Here is a 19,730-nt window from a genome sequence, read left to right as displayed (position 1 = left end):
GGTGTGTCATGGGGGCCGTGCGCGGTGCTTCCAGGATGCTCACAGCGAGTAACGGCGTCAGCTCGACTTAGTTAAGTCACCTTAGTTACTGGTAACATCAATTTAAAGTTTTTAATTTGTTTAGCCTGTGGCTTATTCCCTTTCTGATCTAGTACTCTGAACTCTTACATTATTCATATCAAATAAGGAAGTTGTGGTAATAATAATTAGTTCATCTTTTTATTTTCTATCTTGTGAGAATTCCAAGTGGACAGAAACAGGCTTTATGAATTTAATACATAGTGTCATGATTTTTAGTAGTCCTTAAAGCCAAAAGTGATACCCACCTTGAATATATAGGAAGTCATATGGTAGTGCCACTGTGAAAGATCGCCTCTTACGTGATGAGTGCTGCAGTGAGTTACTGGGATGGACGCCACACAGCAGGGCCTTTACTTTCGACACTTTTGTCTTGTCCTTTGCTTCCTATGTTGGCCTTAGGTGTTTTTCTTGACTTTGCATATTACCATATCGGGGGATTCTTTGTTCTTACAGTAAAGGAAATGGTTAATTTAGAAAGAAAGGCATTTTTGATCCTTATCCTGGGAAGTGGTTTAAAGATAGAAGTTTGAAAGTTGTTGTCCAGTTTTGAAGTAGCTTCAACCTCCAGTTCTCAAAACTGTAGAAGGATGGCTTAGAAATGATGCATGCACATTTTACGTTTTACGGAGGTTTAAATTCTTCACATAAACATTTTTACCTCAGATTTGATTACCAGATTTCCACTAAGAAATCTATCATAATTATACTACAGTATAGAAACTAAACGGCTTACACTCTTACAGTAAAGTGTTTAGTGAGTAAAACGCTGAAGAGTAATACCTAGTAAGGTCAAATGTGTTTGGGGCCAAAAGTGTGTTAACTTCCTATATTTGATTTTCAAATAGACACCAAATCCTACTGCAAGCGAATTTATACCTAAAGGAGGATCAACCTCCAGGCTGAGTAACGTGTCCCAGTCAAATATGTCTGCCTTCTCTCAAGTTTTCTCTCACCCATCCATGGGAAGTCCTGCTACTGCTGGATTAGCACCAGGTAAGTTGAGTAACTTTCTAGTGAGTTTCAGGTATCAGATCTGTAAGCATTGTGGGGTTTTTGTTTGTTTGTTTGTTTGTTTTTGTTTTTTAATTTATTTTATTAGAACTGAAATTGTATGCGTGAACGATTCACTTTGCAACCAAGAGCATCCATCTTAGTTTCTCAGCCTGAGGTAACTCGGAGCTGGAGTAACAAGCTTGTGTTCCGGCGGGTATTATTAGCCCTGCCCCCTCCTTTCTCGCTTGCCCCATACTTGCACACTTCCTTGCCACCACTCCTTCCATTTGGTTCCTTCCCGTGGTTTTTCCTGTGGGTCTTTTTCAGCTCAGTTAGCAAACATTCTCTGCCCTGGAAAGTGATGTCAGAACTGAATATAAACCTCCCCATGAGGTGGGTTCACATCCCTTACAAAAGCATAGTCTACATATCAGTCAGTTGTGCATCTAGAAATTCTGAAAGAGGTTGTCTGTGCTTCTGTGTAGCTTCAGAAATTACCATTCTGTTTTGATAAAGAATCAACAAATAATGAGCCAATTATAAAACATTTTCTTAGTTAATGCCTTATATCAGAAATAAATGTATGCATGTAGTTGATGAGCCTACTTAGATCCTTGTAAAGAGTTCAGGCTTTCCATGTGCTATGACTACGGGCGCAGTAACATGCTCCCTGCAAAGGCCTTTTTAAATGAGGAGAGAGTATTATGAGGAATTTAAAATTTAAAAGCATTTGGCTTAGAAAAGATCCCCAACCTCTTCGTAGTATTGAAGCTTTCTAGTAACTTGTGGGAGCTGTTTTAAAGGTTCGATATTGGGTAGCATTGGTGCAGTTGCGTCCAGTCCACAGCCCTCCACAAAATCTCACACTTGTTTTATTTAAAGCATTATAGTTTTTTTTTCCAGTTAGCAGCAGTTCTCAAGCACAAACTTCATAGATGACATCTAGTTGCATTTGCAAAAGGTGCACCAGAGCCTCTAGGGTGAATTAATTTTGACTTACTGTCCTGCATAACTGTGTTAGAATAGTTACTCTTTCCTGTTAATGACAACCAACCATTTTCTCTGGGGCCGTTGGGCACAGGTCAGCGTATCATATAAATAAATTCCTGGACTTAGCCATTGTGTGAGGAATACTTGTTTGGGTGACAGTCGGCTAAGCTCAGCTGCGCCCCAGCAGTGCTGGGACGACAAAGCACATCCATTAATACTTTTCTTCTCTGACCACCTTGTTAATGACTTAATTCTTGAGGTGAGAAAATTAAAACTGAGGTGTGCTTTCCTTTCAGAACATAATTTTAAAAATTCTTCAATTCTGTATTTTTCCCCAAACATATTTTTTTTTAAAGGAGAGGGAGAGTGGGGGATGCGTTTTTTTTATTTTTTATTAACTTTTATTTCTATAAGTACATATAGCTATCTTCAGACACACCAGAAGAGGGCACCAGATCTCATTATAGATGGTTGTGAGCCACCATGTGGTTGCTGGGAATTGAACTCAGGACCTCTGGAAGAGCAGTCAGTGCTCTTAACTGCTGAGCCATCTCTCCAGCCCCCCCCCCCCCCCAAAAAAAAACATATTTTTAAGGCTTGGGAAAGTGTTTGGTAAGTTATTCTCTATATATCTTGGTTGTGTGTACACACTGACACATGTGCATGAGCTGCAGTTCTCCGTGGCCTGGGTTGTGGACTACAGATGTAAGGAACAAGGATTAGCTGGGGCTTTCGCAACCCCTACAGTTATTCAGAGTTTTTATTTGTAAGTAGGTATTTGCCTCTGGTCACAGGTTTTATTATCAGAGTTCCATAGCCTTTCAAAAATTAAGAATTACTAGTTAACACCTTTCTTAGAATTGACTTTTCAAGCGCAGTCTAATAAGAATACTTTTACATAGCTGGTCTAGACAGTGTTCTAAAGACGTGGTCTTAGCAAAGGTTTTCCTGAACTGAGTTTTAGAAGTTTTGAAAGGTGCCAAGTTTATGAAATGATAATTTAAAGCTTTTGTGCCACAAAAATAATAATTTATTTTTAAGCATGAAAACTATTTGCTGACTTTTTAAAATTACACTTTTTCCTAATGGTGTTTTGATTTTATAATAGACTTAATAAGCTAAGGATTAGCAAACTTTAATTACATGTTAACAAGTCGACATAACCATAGCGTGTTTAAAAGTGTTTTCCGGGCAGTGTTCTTCATTCTCATGTGGTGTGGTGTGTGTCGTGTGCACATGTGACTCGGGCTGAACACCTTGCTTTGCTTAATGAAAGAATTTTTCAGTTTGAAAAGTTGGCTATTAATGTATAAATAATAAGAAGAGTGACTTGGGCATTTTTACACATCCATTCCTTCAGGCTTTCGGATTGACCAGTCAGCATATTGTATGGTAAATTTTATATGCCTAATATAAGAAAAAAGAGTAATTACTGTGGTAAGCATTGTTAATGATACTCATTTATTACCAATTCTATTTTAGGTTTTTTATTTGCTTGTTTTTACATGACTGGGGCTCAAACCCACTGCCTCATATGTGCTAGGCAAATATTCTGTCACTAAGCCATATACTTACTCTGCTCCGAATCTCATGAACTGAAGGAAAATAGTGTTCTGAGAAAGGGACCAGTTGTTCATTGCTCAGTCCCAGAAGTAATGGTGCCAAGTGAGTGGAACGGCTGATACTGCTGTGGTTACTCGGGTCTTGGGGAAAGTGTAGGGGAGAAGTGAAGGGGGAGAGATGGGAGCGTGAACTGGTTCATCATTCTTGCTCTTTAATGTTTAAAAATTTTTAAATGTGTACATTACAGACCTTAATGTTAAAGGGTTTGGGTCAGAAGATTCCCTCTGCTAAAAACAAAATAAAGTGTAGTTGAACAGAGCCCAGGAAGGGGAGAGGTTTCATTCATCTAAATTGGAGAATATCTGGCTTCTTTTGTAATCTTACAGGCATCTGAGTAGATGGAAACAAGTTTTCATAGTGCTTGTCTATAGGCCCTTGCTGACGAGTTGTGCATTCTGCTTACGTTGCCCGGAGTGTCTGGACTGCATTGGTGTTAACCCAGGCAGCGCAGCTCTCGTGTCAGCGGGAGGAAAGAAAACAGAAATGATTGGTTGTGTCGAACTGTGCTGTACTTGGCCATCACCATCACTGCTACTAGTTTCTTATCCTTTGTCGGATGCTCGTAAAGTGTTTCCCACATAGTTTTAATTACTTTCTTTACATTAGTTCATGTATGTATATATCCATAAAACCGATCTGTTCTTTAAAAGGTAGGAGGGAAGGGAAACCAGGAAAAATAACTAAATTGACAAAATGTATAGGTTAAAAAAAATACATCCTATAAATTGTAAAGATGAGAATATTGTGAGTAAAATGAAACCCACGGCTCTGCTGGCCTGGATGTATCTGTCTGTATTAGTAGCAGATACCCAGCTACGGATATGTTCAACTGGAAATGGCCAACAGTGGGCATCCGACCTTACAGCATCCCTGAGTTAGAGAGCAAGAGAGGTCAGGGGCCACGACCTTGATTGTCTCGTGTCCATTAAGAATGTAATATTGCAAAGTCATAGATGTATGAGTTCTAAACATGATCATGTTGAGCAGAAGAGAACTCTAAACACATTTCCTTGTAATTGTTTTACAAGTCTACCATAAAATGGATTCTACGAAATTCTTAAGTAATTTTACCATAAATTTATTTTGAATTATAATCTGAATTGAATTGTTTTAGATCTTAATTTAGATTTCTAAAGAGGACCAGGTTATTTATTTTTTTCTAACCTACCACAAATTTAAGTATTTGCAATGCTTAATAAAGCTTACTCAATAAAACCTAATTATTTGTATTGGGAAATAATTTCTTAGCTGGTGAACATTTCTTGAATACAGTGATTTTTAATAATTCAATAAACATCTTTGAAGAACTTTTAAGAATTAATGTTTAATTTATGTAGTTGACTAAGTCAAACAAGTAAATCTCAAGGAAGTTTAACAGCATGGGAGCTAGAAGTCTGTGTGGTGAGGCACTGACCACTGAGGTGATCAGCAGCTTTAAAGCACGTGTTCAGTCTTACTTTAAAGTCGCACGTGTCCATCTTTTGTAACTACTTTGGTTTTCAGGTGTGGTCAGCTGATCTTTTCAGATCTTTTAAGGTTCTCTAGTTTGAGTATTACTCTTTTAAATTAAAAACAGATTTTAAAAGGTAATAGTTATTTTACTGTTAAGATCAGGGCCTTAAAGAGTTTGTGAGCAGAGAAGCATTTTGTCCTTTAATGTTGAGCTGGTCCGAAAAGGGGCTGCGGCATGAATGCAGGTGCAGACACAGACTATGGTGCCCTGGGGAAGGTTGCTGGCAGTGGAATTCTAGACCAGACCCAGGTTGGGGATGCCATCTGGTTGTATTCCTGTCCTACTTGGGAATTTCAGGAAACTGAGGCAAGACGTTTTTGGCGCAGAGGGGGATGTGGCTGCTGCAGCTGGCTTGGAGGCATGTCAGGTAAGGCTTACGTAGCTACTAGTACATATGACTCCTGGCTGGGGAAAGCCCTGCTTACCCTGCCTCTTAGACATGAGGGTTGCAGTTGTGGTGTTCCAGTGTGCATTGCTCTATGTTGGCTGTCTTGTCCCTGAGCTGAGGGGAGGGGCTGGATGGGAAGTGGGGATAGGGTCCCTTCATTGATGATTGGCAGATTAAGTGACATATACCTATAGCAGAGCTTCTGTAGGTCTTAGGTAAGAGTGTTTTGCTGTTGATGACTGTGACTTGAAACATTTGAAACCTGGACAGTTCTATCAAAGTAGTCCTATGGCTTTCCATATGCTACTTTGTTTCTGTATGAAGACAGTTTAAAATCTGAAATATATTGTTCAGTGACATTTAAGGTGTAGAAAACAATTACAGAAATAAAGACTATGAAGAGAAATAGCAAAACCAGGATGGTGATTCTTCCATTAGATTTTAATGTTCTGTGATCTTCCTTGCTGTACTCGTGTAGGAATAAAAACCCTACCCAATCTACCTTTGTTTAGGTGGACATTAAGGGAGTTCTGTCGCTGCAGGAGCCTGCTGCATTCGTGCAGTCTGCTAGTTCTGACTAAACTGAGAGGCAGAGAGAGCATGTGTTAGCAAAAGCCTAGATCATTTGTGAGTCTTAGGTGAGTGTGAGTGTGGAGAGACCCAAGTCATTCCTTCTGCTTCAGATCAAAGAGGCTCACAGCTCCAGGCAGCATTTCCTGTCACTTTTCAGCTTATTGTAGACACCCAGTGGAGAGAGAATGCAGAGTACAGTTGCTGCTGGGATTGTAGTTAGGGGCAGGCCTCACTCTGCAGGAGTTATCTGAATGGCTGTAGCCCTATCTGTTCGATTAGCATTTGAATCTTACAGACTTAGCCCTTTCTTGTTCCTTCTCTAAATAAATAAGCAGTGACGTGGGCTGAAGGGTTAGTTGAGCATTTAGTTCAGAGTTATTTGGTCATGAATCTTGTACACACTGACATTACTAAAATGAGATGGCCCCCTGTGTGTACATTATTCCCCCCTGCCACCTCCCCATCCCCAAGTTTCACAAATAACTTTCCACATTTGTAGTAATGGTTCTGAAACTGGTAACTAGTAGTAGTCGTCACTTGTTGGGGGTAGGGCATGTGCTGATGAAATACCTATGGAGATGGGTCCAATGGAGATGCTTCAGGAACTGCTCTGTCATCTTGCCTCACAGTGTGTGTAATAGTGTGGGCTACGCTGCAGAGACTACATAGAACACAGGTGTATTTCTTGGTTATAAAATAGTTGGGGGCAGGTATTCAAATCTCTTGCCAACATCTCTCTAGTCAGCCAGAAGCTGCGTGAGTGGGAAACCTGGGCCTTTTTCTCCACACTCAGGCTCTACACTACACTGCTTTCAGTGACTGTGCTACATTTCTGTCTCTTTAGATGCAAAGTATTTACAGTGGAAAACTTTGAAGTATTATTTACCCATTTTGAGCCTGTATTTTAATTTCATAACTCACTTTATCCTTTTTTTTTTTTACTGATAAAAGGTTATCAAAGCAACTATAGTAACTGACCTAGCCACCTCTAAGTGAACTGAGAAGAAAAAAAAATTAATTCTTTTGCTCCAAAAATTAATGTAGTATCCAGCCTTTCATGTACTCATTTTAATACTCAATCTCTTTTTATACTAGCACACAAAATAATAGGTTAAGTTTGTTGCCTTTTCTATCCTTTTCCCCAAGTTTTCTGCTACTTGAGAATCTAGATTCTGCTTGTGAGAGAAAGCATGGCATGCACATGGTGACGAGGCTGGTCTACTAGATTCTGCTTGTGAGAGAAAGCATGGCATGCACATGGTGACGAGGCTGCTCTATTACAGGTGCGTCCTGCTGTGGGCGTGCACATTTTCCTTGTACAGTTTGTTTTAGGAGTTCCTGCTGAACCAAGCTCCCTACTCTGTTCTGATGTTCCATTGAAGTCGTCTAAATGCTGTGGTTTAAGAGATCACTGTCAGTGAAAAGACCACAAAAGAGCCTGTCATCTTTTGTGGGCAAGTTTGGGGACACCCAGGTCACTTTACTGTTTTTTTCATACATTAGAGGCAAAAGAAAGGTAAACATCACATAGGACAGTGAGGAAGGTGGGTGAGTTATACATAATTTTAGGGATTTAATTTCTTTGTTTCAAACACAATCAATATTCTGAGGATAAAGGTTGAATTAATTATAGCTCGTCTGGAAATTCTGCTGTTTATAGAAGCAGGGCTGACCTTAGGTCAAAGGGAAGATCGCCATATGGAGATGTAGAAAGGAAAATAATCATGTGGGTGGTCGTCCCCACCATGTGTTACTGACAAGTACACGGCTGATAAAACTGTCAGTTAGCTTATGCTGTGAGTGGACAATATAGGACAATATTTCTAATATCCATGTATCTTGCCCGCCATTGATGCAGTTTAACCATCGAGAAGTATGTTATAGAAACCAGCTTTTAAAATTCTCTAGTTATTAATAAGAAACCAGATACAGATTGAATTGTACCTATTTTGTCCACATTCACATACCGTCTATGAAAGGTTTTTGTTTGTGTTGGTTGTTTTTTACTGTTTAGGAAAAGTTAACAAAGCTATGAGAAAGTGTGAGGAAACAAATCCTACTTTTGGGGGCTTGGTGCTGTCTCATTTCATTTGTTTGTTTGTTTGTTTTTGAGACAGGGTTTCTCTGTGTAGCCCTGTTTGTCTTGGACCTTGCTTTATAGATCAGGCTGGCCTCAAACTCACAGAGACCTGCCTGCCTATGCTTCCCAGAAATACCACTTTTTATATGATATAATGAAGATTCGTAGATAGTCATGCCTAATTAATATGAAACGTTTTATAGTTTTTGTTTATATTTGCTCCCAAATGTGAAAGATCCCCTCGTCTCCTCTCCCACAAGACACAGGGATCTTGGTATGGATCTTTCCTCCTGCTGGTTCTTGGTATGGAACAGTCCTCCTGCTGTCCCCTCCCTGATGCTGGCATGTAGTAGTCACATGTCATCACACCTGACATCTAGTTAGTTATTAATGTGTACAGCGTTCTGCCTGCATGTGTGCCCATTACGTCAGATCCCATTACAGAGGCTTGTGAGCCATATGTGGTTGCTGGGAATTGAATCTTGGCCTCTAGAAGAGGAGGCAGTTTCCAGCCCCCAACAAAGTTTATCTTCATGGTCTCATTTCATACTTTTTAGTTCTTGATTTATTGATGAATTGAAAGCTGTTCATTTGCCTATTAAAGGGTTTCAAAATAAGAATGTAATCAGATGCCGAAAACCCTGGAAATTCTTGGATCCAGCATTGTTCTGTAGTGAATCAGGATTTTGTGTGCCTTAACAATACAAAATTACTTATATTTTGTCCAGTTATTTCAGGGCTGGCAAGATGGCTCAGTAGGTAAAGGGGCTGGGTGCCAAACTGGACAACCTTAATTTGATACCTGGGGCTGACTTGGTTGAAGGAGAAAACAGCCATCTACAACTATCCTCTGAACCCCACTTGTGCACCCATGGCATACCCACCCCCTCCTCACAGGCCTTCTTAAATTAACAGTGATAAAATAAATCTTAATTTGAATTAAAATGCTATTCATGGGTAGAGTTTTCTGTCCTTGTTTAATATGTAACTACTGCATTTCTTAAATGCTCATATTCTAATTTTAAATTGTATTAGACACTACTCTGCACCACCTGCTTGTCCGCACTGCCCAAAGGAGCGGACCCTAGGACCTTACATTCTGCTGGGCAAGTGAGTTCCACCCTCACTTCCCAGACATTTGGTTCTGCACTAAGTTTGCTGATTCATGCTTGTATACCCAGCTCCTGGGAGGCTAACACAGGAGGATTACCAGTCCCAGGCCAGCTAGCTAAACAGCAAGGTCATCTCTAGATAAAAGTTATGCATTTTGATCTCTTCTAAAGTGTGTAAGTTTTGGGGATAATTCTCAAGTGTATCATTTCCTGTAGTACCTTCATTCTTGGGGTTGTGACTTTTTTTTTTTTAAGATTTATTTTATTTATTATATATAAGTACACTGTAGCTGTCTTCAGACACACCAGAAGAGGCATCGGATCTCTTTACAGATGGTTGTGAGCCACCATGTGGGTGCTGGGAATTGAACTCACGACCTCTGGAAGAACAGTCGGGTGTTCTTAACCACTGAGCCATCTCTCCAGCCCGACTTTTTTTTCTCCTATAAATGAGAAATACTCTGTGATTGCATGTATTTTTTTATGTTGTAGATTTTGTATTTTGAACTTTTTTTAAAAAAAAGATTTATTTATTTATTTACTGTATAAGAGTACACTGTAGCTGTCTTCAGACACACCAGAAGAGGGCATCAAATCTCTTTACAGATGGTTGTGAGCCACCATGTGGTTGCTGGGAATTGAACTCAGGACCTCTGGAAGAGCAGTCAGTGCTCTTGACCACTGAGTCATCTCTCCAGCCTGTGTTTTGAACTTTTTATCTGTTTCTTGAGGAGAGCCACCTCAGGATGTTATAAAATCAGAGTAAAGGTAATACTGGTTCCTCAGGTCTTCCAATACACATTTTCTTCCTGAAATCTACCTAATCTGTCCATTGTGAGAGCTCGTGAGTTTTCTGTCTTTGTTTCTATGAAAAGAACACACTTGAAATATAAAACACGTTTGCGTTTGGGCTTGAGTTTGGACTCAGTGGGTAAAATTAACATCTGTGTTTGGCTTTCTAGCATTCCTTAAACCCTTGGCATGATTCCATACTCCTGCAATCCCAGCACTGGGAAGCAGAGACAGGAAGGTCCTTGGGCTTGCAGCCCAGTTTGTCTAGCCATTTGATGAGTTCCAAGTTCAGTGAGAAGAACCCTGTCACAAAATACACAGTGGTGAACAACTGAGGAAAGCACCAGATGCTCACATCTCTGCATGGGTACACACAGCCCATACACGTGTGCATACATTTTCTTCCCCCACACAAAAAAAGCTGGTATGTGTAATGAAAAATGATTTATTCAGCAAAACCTTAGATTTTATGATATTAAATAAATGAGTTATTAAAGTAAATATCAGCACATCCACAATATTTTAAATGTTGTAAATTTGGGAAATTTCAAGTTAGCTCAAGTGGTTTTTATTTCTCATGTATAACTACTAAAAGCGATTCTGAGCTCTTGAGTAATATGATGAACCTGAGGACAGTTTCGTGTCCACGCTTTTAAGCAGATGTTTATAGACTTGGCCTTGGTGTACAATTGTTGTTAAAGTCAGCGGGAGCAGGTCCCCCTCCAAAAGAGGGAAGGGTTTGTTTTATATGCAATCATGTAAAGAATTCTTTTGTCTTCACTTTAATCATTTAAACTAGGCACTACAGCTTCGAACTATTAGTGCTAGAAAGGCCTGTTAATATGAAATAATTTGGGGGACAAGGTGGGGGCACCATCCTCCACTACTCCCCGCAGAGCACAGGCAGGACTGGTTTGCTCTCATCTCGGCAGACAGACTCTGACCGGCAGCTCCAAAATCTGCACCCGACTGGCTAAGTTCCCATGGGGTCACTGCCATGCCAGCCCCATGCCTCCAAATTCACACAGCTTGCTGGGGTGCGCTTCTCCCAAGCCCAGGCCTCACCACCGTACCTTTCACTCTGGAACCCAGCTGAATTACTGCATGAAGGAAAACACCACACAACCCACAGGTAACACGGTTGCTGGGCACAGCAACTACTATATACTGTATTAAATGTAACTCTGCCGGGGCCTCCTGTTAGCTACATTGTTCTCTAAGCTCTCCCTGTTCAAAAGTAAGTCACCTTTCCCTGCCTCTTCTCCTTCCCCACCCTGAAGTCCTGCCCACTCCTTGTCCAGTGATTGGTCCCCTGAAATCTTTATTCATTAGGGGAGGGTTCTGTCACAAAGTCCTAATAGAAATATTATAAAAACTAACATGGCTCTAAGAAATTTATCAAGGAGCTGCATACCAACATTTCCCCCTTTTTATGCAATTAAAAGCTCTCTCCCTCTAGTGTTTAGTTAGCCTGCCCCCCCCCCCCCTCTCTCTCTCTAAGTAAATTTCTTTCTGGGCATGGTGGTGCAAGGCTGTAATCCCAGCCTTCAGAAGGTGTGGCAGTAAGTCTCTAATTCCAGCAGGCTTGTGTACACACAGCTCGGGTCCAGTGTTTGTAAGCTGTGTTCCTGACGGCAGGTTCACCACTGCACTACTCTGTCCCCAGCTGTGAGATCGCTTGCCGCTTGGGGCTTCTCTGGTTCTGCTCCATCCTTCTTCCACCTCCTCTTCCTCTGCCTTCTTCTCTTCTCTCCCTCTCTTCCCCTATTCTCTAAAACCTCCAGCCCCACCTTTCCCTTCCACTGCCCAATCACAGGCCTAGTTAAAATGGGGAGAAGGTTCACACGACGTATGTGATCCACTCTTTTGTTGGAGCAACCTCTCTTGAGGAAGCCGAATTAATATCAAAATATAAACAGCACAGGACAACCCACAACAGAAGGCTGGGGTGGGTTTGTGATCTCCAGGCCAGCTCTTGAGTAGTAGTGAGTGAAACACTCTGTTATAGCAGACACACGAATAAACAAAAACTAGTTCACTCTTGATGGGGGCCCACTCTAATGTTAAGAACTTAGTTTCTCAGTTAGTACCTTAGCACCTTATTTGTTTCCTGTTCATCTCAACATGACTGTTTTAGAAAGGATTCTGGGCAGTTCTGCAGTCAGTCCTGATGAGGAACCAGGGCCTAAGAGCATAGCAGGCTCCATGGTCGGAATCTTAAGTCTCGAAACACTGAGGGAAGTCGGGCTTCTTTTCTCTTGCCCCCGTGTACTTTCTGTGCCTCGTGATAATTAATTGTCTTTAATAATATTCTTAGTACAGGGTTTGGGTGTGTGATTATTATGAGGTTCTTTTTTTGTATAATTTCTGTAATGCTATAAAGAATTTATAGTTAGCAAAGACTATAGTGGTTCGTATTTCCTGCCTCAGCTTCTCCTTTAAGTAGCTTATCAATGTGAAAACCCCTCCTTACTGTGAAGGGTGTGTTCTAACTTGTCTGAGTTAGAGCCTTTTCTTGTCTGGCCTTTAAATAATCGACAGCACTCTTAGAGAATTGCTAGAACAAGAAATTTGAAGTTTCCTTTTTTGCCTTTTTCATGTCGCATCTGTAGTAATCTTGTCTGCCTCCGTGCTATATTATTGCCAAACAGTTAACATGTGTGCATTTTCATTACACCAGCCTAGCGCAAACCATCATGGCTCCCCCGTGTACTCTTTCAGTGCCTGAGCTAGTTTGCCTTTGCAGTTGGCTTTTCACGTACTTAACAAAGTGACAATCAAATATGGCTTCCCAGTTGTCATTAGCGTGAAGGCCATAGTCTCACAGCAGCCTGTGCAGCCTGTGTGCTGGCTGTCCCTCCCTTCCCCCAGTCTCTCTTCTCTGCACAGTTTGCCCGTGTGCGCCTTCCTTAGTTACGTCAGCTCCTTGCTGTAGATCCTCTGCAAACCCCACTTGCTGCTCTTACGCTTTGGCTCAGTATTTGACCAGACTGTCTTGTTCATTCCCTTCTCAGAACTGTTTAAACTTCTATCTTTATGACTCATTTTATTTAAATTTGAATGAGGGATACTTTTATACTATCAGAACATATAACTTGCCTTGTAATAGAACCTTTACAAGATATTTTTTAAACTAAAATTCATGAAAATTTACAGCAGTCTCCAGCATATTTAGTTTCCAATCTGTTAGTCAAATGTGTGTATAAAAGTATAAAAATATAAATTCCAGAACCAATCGACAAGTTTTGAAGTCCCTACCATTCTGAATGGTGAGATGAAATATCTCCGCACTTTGCTGTGTCCCCTCAGGTCCCCTCTGAGCACTGTCTTCTGTGCACCTGTCACGTAGAAGGTATCAATCAGTGTGAACATTGAAATGTGTTCAGTTGATCCCTAATGTACTTACTAATGACCCAGAGCGCAAGGTGTTACATGCGCCAGTGAGAAACTGTGAGAGTTCTCAATTTAAGAAACAAAAGATGGGATCGATGAAGATCTAGAGGGGGAATGAACATGCCTGTGAAGAAGCAGTACAGGAGGAAGGAGTTCATGCTCACCTTGTGTCTCCCTCAGCTGGGTGAGCTCCAGCCCCAGTGTACAGTGCACTTTATGAAGAGGGTGGAGATGGGAAACAGCAGCTTCAGAGCTGCCCCTAGTAATGTCCAGAAAGTAGCCACTGAGGACCACTTTCTTTCCTGACAAAGTAAGCTTAGTCACCGTGTGTCTACATCATACGGGCTGTACTAGAGCCTGCAGTCTGCTCTTGAAGAATGTATGTTCAGACAGGAAAACTTTTCTCTCCTCTGGGCTTTGCTTACCTCGTGGCTAACTTGGTACCAAGTCTGATGACCTGAGTTTGACCCCCGGGAAGTAAACAGTTGACTGTTGAAGTTGTCCTCTTACCTCCACACTTACATGCACATACACACTAAATATATAAATGTTCATTTTGAGGAATCTTGAGAAAATTCTTATTTATTGAGCTCGTGCCCACTTTTCATTGATAGAGGTTAAATGCCTCTTTTCTCTCAACACCGTTTCTGTTACTCTAGTTCTCAATGTTTCCCACTTACCTGCTGTTGTGGTGTTGTGTTGTGTCTTTTCGTCTTCTATGTTACTTCATCCTTTAAAGTTCAGTGCTTCTGGGGACTTGTCATTTTAATCGATTACTGCAGTCACACAGAGACCATTAGTAAACACTGAATCGTGCTCAATGGCTGTTCTTCCTTGGAAGTTCCAGGGAGCTTTGAAGAATAGGAATCACAGTCACCTGTGATGACTGCTCAAGCAGTCTTCCCTCTCCCCATCTAAGACCTAACTCTGACACCTCAAATTGGGAACATTCATTTTTATGTGTATTGTTGAGATTTTCATAACTCCTGGCCATAGACAGCCCTTTAATTCTAGAGGGGGAAAGTTCAAGATGTCAGAAAACTTGAAGAAAGTTGAGTTTTACTGGTTTATAAGTGTGTGCAGGTAATAACATTTTATGGAAAAGAAAATATAGTTGAGATGAATTGTAGAGGATGGGTGAGTTTTGTCCTCCCCCCCTCCCCATGGTTTGTTTGTTTGTTTGTTTCTTTAAGACATGGTTTCTCTGTGTAGCTCTGGCTGTCCTGGAACTTGCTCTGTTGACCAGGCTATCCTCAAACTCACAGAGATTTGCCTGCTTCTGAGGCAGAGATAGGCAGGGCTCTGAATTGGATGCCAGCCAGGGCTACACAGAAAAAACCTGTTTCAAAAACAACCATGACAAAAGAACCCATATACTGGAGAAATTACGAACTTTTTTTTCTGTTTAACTAAATTTAAAATGTTTTACCTAGTCAGTGAACTTTCAAAAAACAAAAGGAAATCCATAGTCTGATATACATGAGGACTTGTTAAGACAGTTCTAGCTTAGGCATGGTCCTGGCCTATAGGCTGGGCTGTTTGCAATAGCATTACCCTTAAGTGCTGATCATGGAGAGTTCCAAATTCTTAGGCATACCCAAGGCGAAGTCGGACTGCTTGTTGTCTGTCTGTCCTTTGTCTTTCTTTTCTTCTTTCTCTCTCTTTCTTTGCTCCCAAGTTAAACTTTCATCGTGTACATTCTTATTTTGCTGATATTTCATTAGCTAAGTTCTAACCAGTCAGTATTCAGTTCATATGGATAGTTCATTTCGACAGTATCTGTGGCTTTTCTTTTTGATTATCTTTGCAGTTGATATTTTTAAAAAAGGCTGTGCGATATGGGAGCAAAGAGTCCATAATCACCTCTCTTGTAGATCTTTAACAGCTGTGCCTTTAATTCTTCAAAGTTGCACACGTTATATTTGAAACCCCTGAAGTCTCAGCACTGAGATGGGGAGTTAAGAAGGAACCTTGGAGCTCCTGTAGCAGGAGAGGGCAACAAAGCCATAACTTGTACCTCTGCCTCTTGGGAACCTGGGAGTCAAAATTGCTCTGAGAGCTCAGAATGGTTTTCAAGCAGAGCTCTCATGAAGTCTGTATGTAGCCTCAGGAGCGGAAGTTAGACAGAATTGGCATTTACAGGGTCAGAGTTATTGCACTCACTCCCATGGTTACTGAGAAGGATAAGGCCAGGGTTCTGTTAAATAGGAGCTTGAGATTGTGGGTGAGAGAGCATTTGCTCTGGAAATGCCTCAGTCTCCCTTTCTGTGTTGACATGTGGTTAACATATACACATCACAGGTCTGTGGATGAGTTGTGTTTTCCTATTCTGAGTATGTGTACATTCAGATAAAGGTTACTGCACAGTATTACCTTACAGTTGTAGCCGTGTGCATGTAAGATAGAAGGTTGACAAGAGCGAGCCTCTGAGCATTTGTGGTCTGCATGAGAAGTCCCCAGCTCAGCACAGGTTATACTGGTGTCAGGATTTTAAGAGACAAATGCAAAATAATCATGGCCTGCATTTAGGTTTTGCTAATGTAATAAATAGTGAGAAAATAAAATTTAAATTGAGCACTGGCTGGGAGTCCTGAAGCACTTACAAGCCTGTGAGAACTAAAAACCACTGACAAAGAAAGCTCTTCCCCTCCCCCCCATAAGGAGGGACATTACCATACTCTGTGAGGGCACTTCACAGGAGAGCTTCCTCATTTGAATCACAGACTAGGAGAATGACAAGTCATTTTCCCAAGGATCGTACATGACAGATACCATTTATTGGTTCAAAGGTCTCGTAGCGCGTTAGACATTTCCATACCCATCCCCAGTTGGGAAAATGATGACTCAGCCAAATACTGAAAAAGAAGTTGGCTCAGGGGCCAGGTGCCTGTGTTATTGAGTACAGCTTTCAGGACAGTCCCTAGTGGATCTTCTGCTACTAACTAGCAATAAGGCACTGAGACTGGCATGGAGATGAGGACAGTTCTTTAGTTAATGTCCGTTTACATACTTGATTACCTATTAACGCTGATAAAGCTTTTAAAAGTGAAAAGTTATGGCCTGTAGAGGTGACTCATCGGTTAAGAGCAATTGCCTCTTTTCCAAAGGACATGAATTCTAATCCCACTACTCTGGTGGCTCACAACCGCTTTGAACTCCAGTTCCAGGGATTCTGTAACCCTCTTCTGGCCTCTGAGGGTTCTGGCTTCTGGCCCCTAAGCACACATATGGTGCCCAGACATACATGTAGACAGTACCCCCCTGCCACACACAACATAATAAATGAAAATTTGTGTTGGTCAATTTTATGATTCTCTCTGGTCATTTCAGTGTTTTGGAATTAGTTTGAGCTGTTGGGGTTCTTTACATTTTTGGCTGTGCTTTTTCCCCGCATGACTCCCTTACAGTAGCATAGTAATGTAATAACCACAGCTAACCGTTGGAATGGAAAGGCTGCCTTGCCCTGTGGAGCTGTATTCTGAAGCTCAAGGACTTTGCCTGTAGACCCTTCCTCCTTTGTGTTTTAGACATACCGAGGAAGACAGGTCACAGTGTTAGAATCGTGAAGAGTGCCTGTTAACTCTCTTACAGCTTGAGTGAGAGCGATGAGCTGCAGAGTAGAGCCTTGTGCTTAAGGAGCACCTGAAGCAAAGCTGCCCTGGGTGTCCCACTGCTTCCGAGTGGGTGGACAGAGTCCTGTTCTCTACCTTCCTATCCTAAGGCAGCGTCCAAAGATAACCCAACAAGACTTAGCCTTTGTAGTAAGTGCCTTCTCTCTCAGGACCCAGGTGGCTCTGTGTGCTCGATTTCTGTATGAACCTTGGCTATTTATTTAATGCCCTTGCTGTAATGGAGTGAACGCGCTTCAAGCACTTGCCATGGCATATAGACGCCCTCGATTATTGACTCCTGCAGTTGAAAGGAGGTTGATCTCTGTCTCTGTCTGTCTCTCTCTCTCTCTTCTTTTCTTATTTTTTAATTTTATTTGGACCCCATAAGTATGTCCTTTCCACTTGGGTGTTGAAGGAGCCTATGAGCAGTAGCTGTTCTGATTTTTGTTGGTTGTTTTCTCTAGGGAACAAGCTACCCTCTGAGTCAGCACTGGACTTGAAGATAAATCCTACAATTCATGAAACTGACTGATTCGACTAAAGGATGGATAGTTTGGGCAGCGTTGGACAGCTCTGAGGGGTCTGTGTGTTTAACTGGAGGGATTGCTGAGTTCAGCAACTTTTAATTCCCCTAATGATAAGGGGTTGCTGTTGTGAAAACAGGGTTTGTGAAGGAATCAATTCTGGCAATTAATCAATATTCTTATTGACTCTGTTTTCATTTTATCACAAAACTTCATTGAATAATTCTGTAAAATGAAGAAATTGGAATTGGTATGTCCTGAGCAGTCAGCATAGGGTATTTGCAGCTCAAAACTCCTAATTACCCTTTTTTCACACGGATTATAAGCTGTCTTGCTTTGGCACTTGGATATTTAATTTTTGCAAAGGGAGGATATGCACTCGTGGCTTGAAACTGGTGGAGTTAAGTGGGATGTGATGTGATGGTTAAATGTTTTATCAGATCAGTGAATAAGCATTCCAGACTAGGGTTGACGTTTCATGTGATTTTCAGTAATTGTCAAAAATACCAATAAGGTCATTTTTACCTTAAAATTTGAAATTTTGTGTTAGGAATTTTAAAGGAAATGAGAATAATTATATGTTTAATTAAATAGATTTTTAATTTGTCCTGAGGGTTTTTTAATGCCTCAGAAAGAAAAATCTTTGTTTTTAATTTTCTAGGCACAGTACAGTATATTGAGATATTTTGGATTGTCATTTTGAAGGATGTAATGTGCTGTGGTTGAGCTTAATTTTAGTTACGTGAAAGCTAATGTGACTTAAAAATAGGAATCATGGGATTTTTTTAAATCTAGTAAGTAGGTCAATTTCTTCTCAGTATCTTTTCTGGTTGAGACTAGAAGCTAGCTGTGTTGCCTACCCTGGCAGTGTGAAGACTCGGTTACATTCAGTGCAAGTGTGGGGGTGTTGGCTGCGGCACGGCTGTCATTAGCACCAGAGGGCACTCACTGTACTTTAAGCCGGTTTAAAAATTGCAAACCTGAATTTGATTGAACCAAAAAAAAAAAATGATTTAGGTGGAACAATGTCTAATATTATTATGGCTTTTTCTAACGCATTCCATTGATGTTATTTGGTGGCAGGGCGATGTGTTACAGAGTCTACCTTGTAATTAGAGCCACACTAGAGCCCGTGTGTTCTGGAGATGGCTCAGCAGTTAGAGGAGCACTGACTACTTTTGCAGAGGACCCGGGATTGATGTCTTAGTCCTTACAGAGCAGTTAACCATCATCTGCAACTCCACCCCGGGGATTCTAGTGCCCTCTCCTGACGACCACAGGCACTGCATGTATGTCGAGCACATAGCAAATGCAGACAAAACACCCTTATACATAAAATCAGTTACTCTTAAAAGTGAAAAGTTTTAAACCACGTGGTACAGGATGCTTAACCCAATCCTTCATTTATGTTCACTATTTAATGATTATTTTTCTCACTCCTTTTTGCAGCTTTAAATAAAATACCAAAATTATTATAATGTAATGTTTAGTAAGCCCCCTAAAAAACCCATAGCCAGATCTTGAAGAAGTATTACCATTAGGTTCATAGACACAAATATGACCACAAACATAATCAGGAATTATATTCCCGGTTTCTAAGGTCCTCTCTGTTTCTTTCTCCTTTTTTTTAAAAAACGTAAAATGTAGCTCATCAATTAATGTTATGCAGTGTGGGGATAGTTCATATATTTTGGTGAGGAAAGATCTAAATGTATCCCCATTGCTTAGATTCTCCAGAAACCCTTGTAATTTTAAACCCTCCTGAATCCTTCTTGTCTGAAGCACAAACTAGGTTCCCAGCACCTAAGCCTTAGGACCAACCATGTAACGAAGGAGCTCACTGCAGAGGCCAGGCTCTGGTGGAGGTGAATGTGGGAGGTGGGTCTGCTGTGCTTCAGTCTCTTGGGATAGCCTGTGAAATTCGACAGCGCTCTTGCGTTCTATGGCATTTCCTTCTTGTCCTATAACTTTGCAGAGTCTCTAAGGATCTAGATGTAGGTTAAATTGGACAGTGTAAGTCACAGTGAGTTCATTTCTGTCATTACTAATAGTAAAAA

The 19,730-nt window shown here is 41.0% G+C and overlaps 1 protein-coding gene across 13 annotated transcripts in view; it reads left to right on the top strand.

The window, feature by feature from the left end:
* Pan3 (poly(A) specific ribonuclease subunit PAN3) overlaps window positions 1-19,730 on the top strand; it is a 124,232-nt gene that overhangs the window by 64,142 nt on the left and 40,360 nt on the right. For 9 of the 13 annotated variants that reach the window (XR_010056399.1, XM_063271439.1, XM_346914.10 and 6 more), the window contains one exon: window positions 927-1,074. The exons of 1 other annotated variant lie outside the window; for it this stretch is intronic. Coding sequence is in view for 9 of the 12 variants with exons in the window: in XM_063271439.1 (XP_063127509.1) it covers window positions 927-1,074 (148 nt within the window). In the remaining 3 variants the exon portion in view is untranslated. Of the gene's footprint in view, window positions 1-926; window positions 1,075-5,544; window positions 5,568-11,085; window positions 11,278-17,613; window positions 17,730-19,730 lie in introns of those variants that run through there. 3 more of the 13 variants (XM_063271441.1, XM_039089929.2, XM_039089928.2) reach the window with 3 other exon arrangements.

Source organism: Rattus norvegicus, chromosome 12, assembly GCF_036323735.1.
Source record: "Rattus norvegicus strain BN/NHsdMcwi chromosome 12, GRCr8, whole genome shotgun sequence".
NCBI classification, from domain to species: domain Eukaryota; kingdom Metazoa; phylum Chordata; class Mammalia; order Rodentia; family Muridae; genus Rattus; species Rattus norvegicus.
The sequence above is the reverse complement of the archived record's forward strand: the minus strand, read 5'-3'. Positions and strand labels throughout refer to the sequence as shown.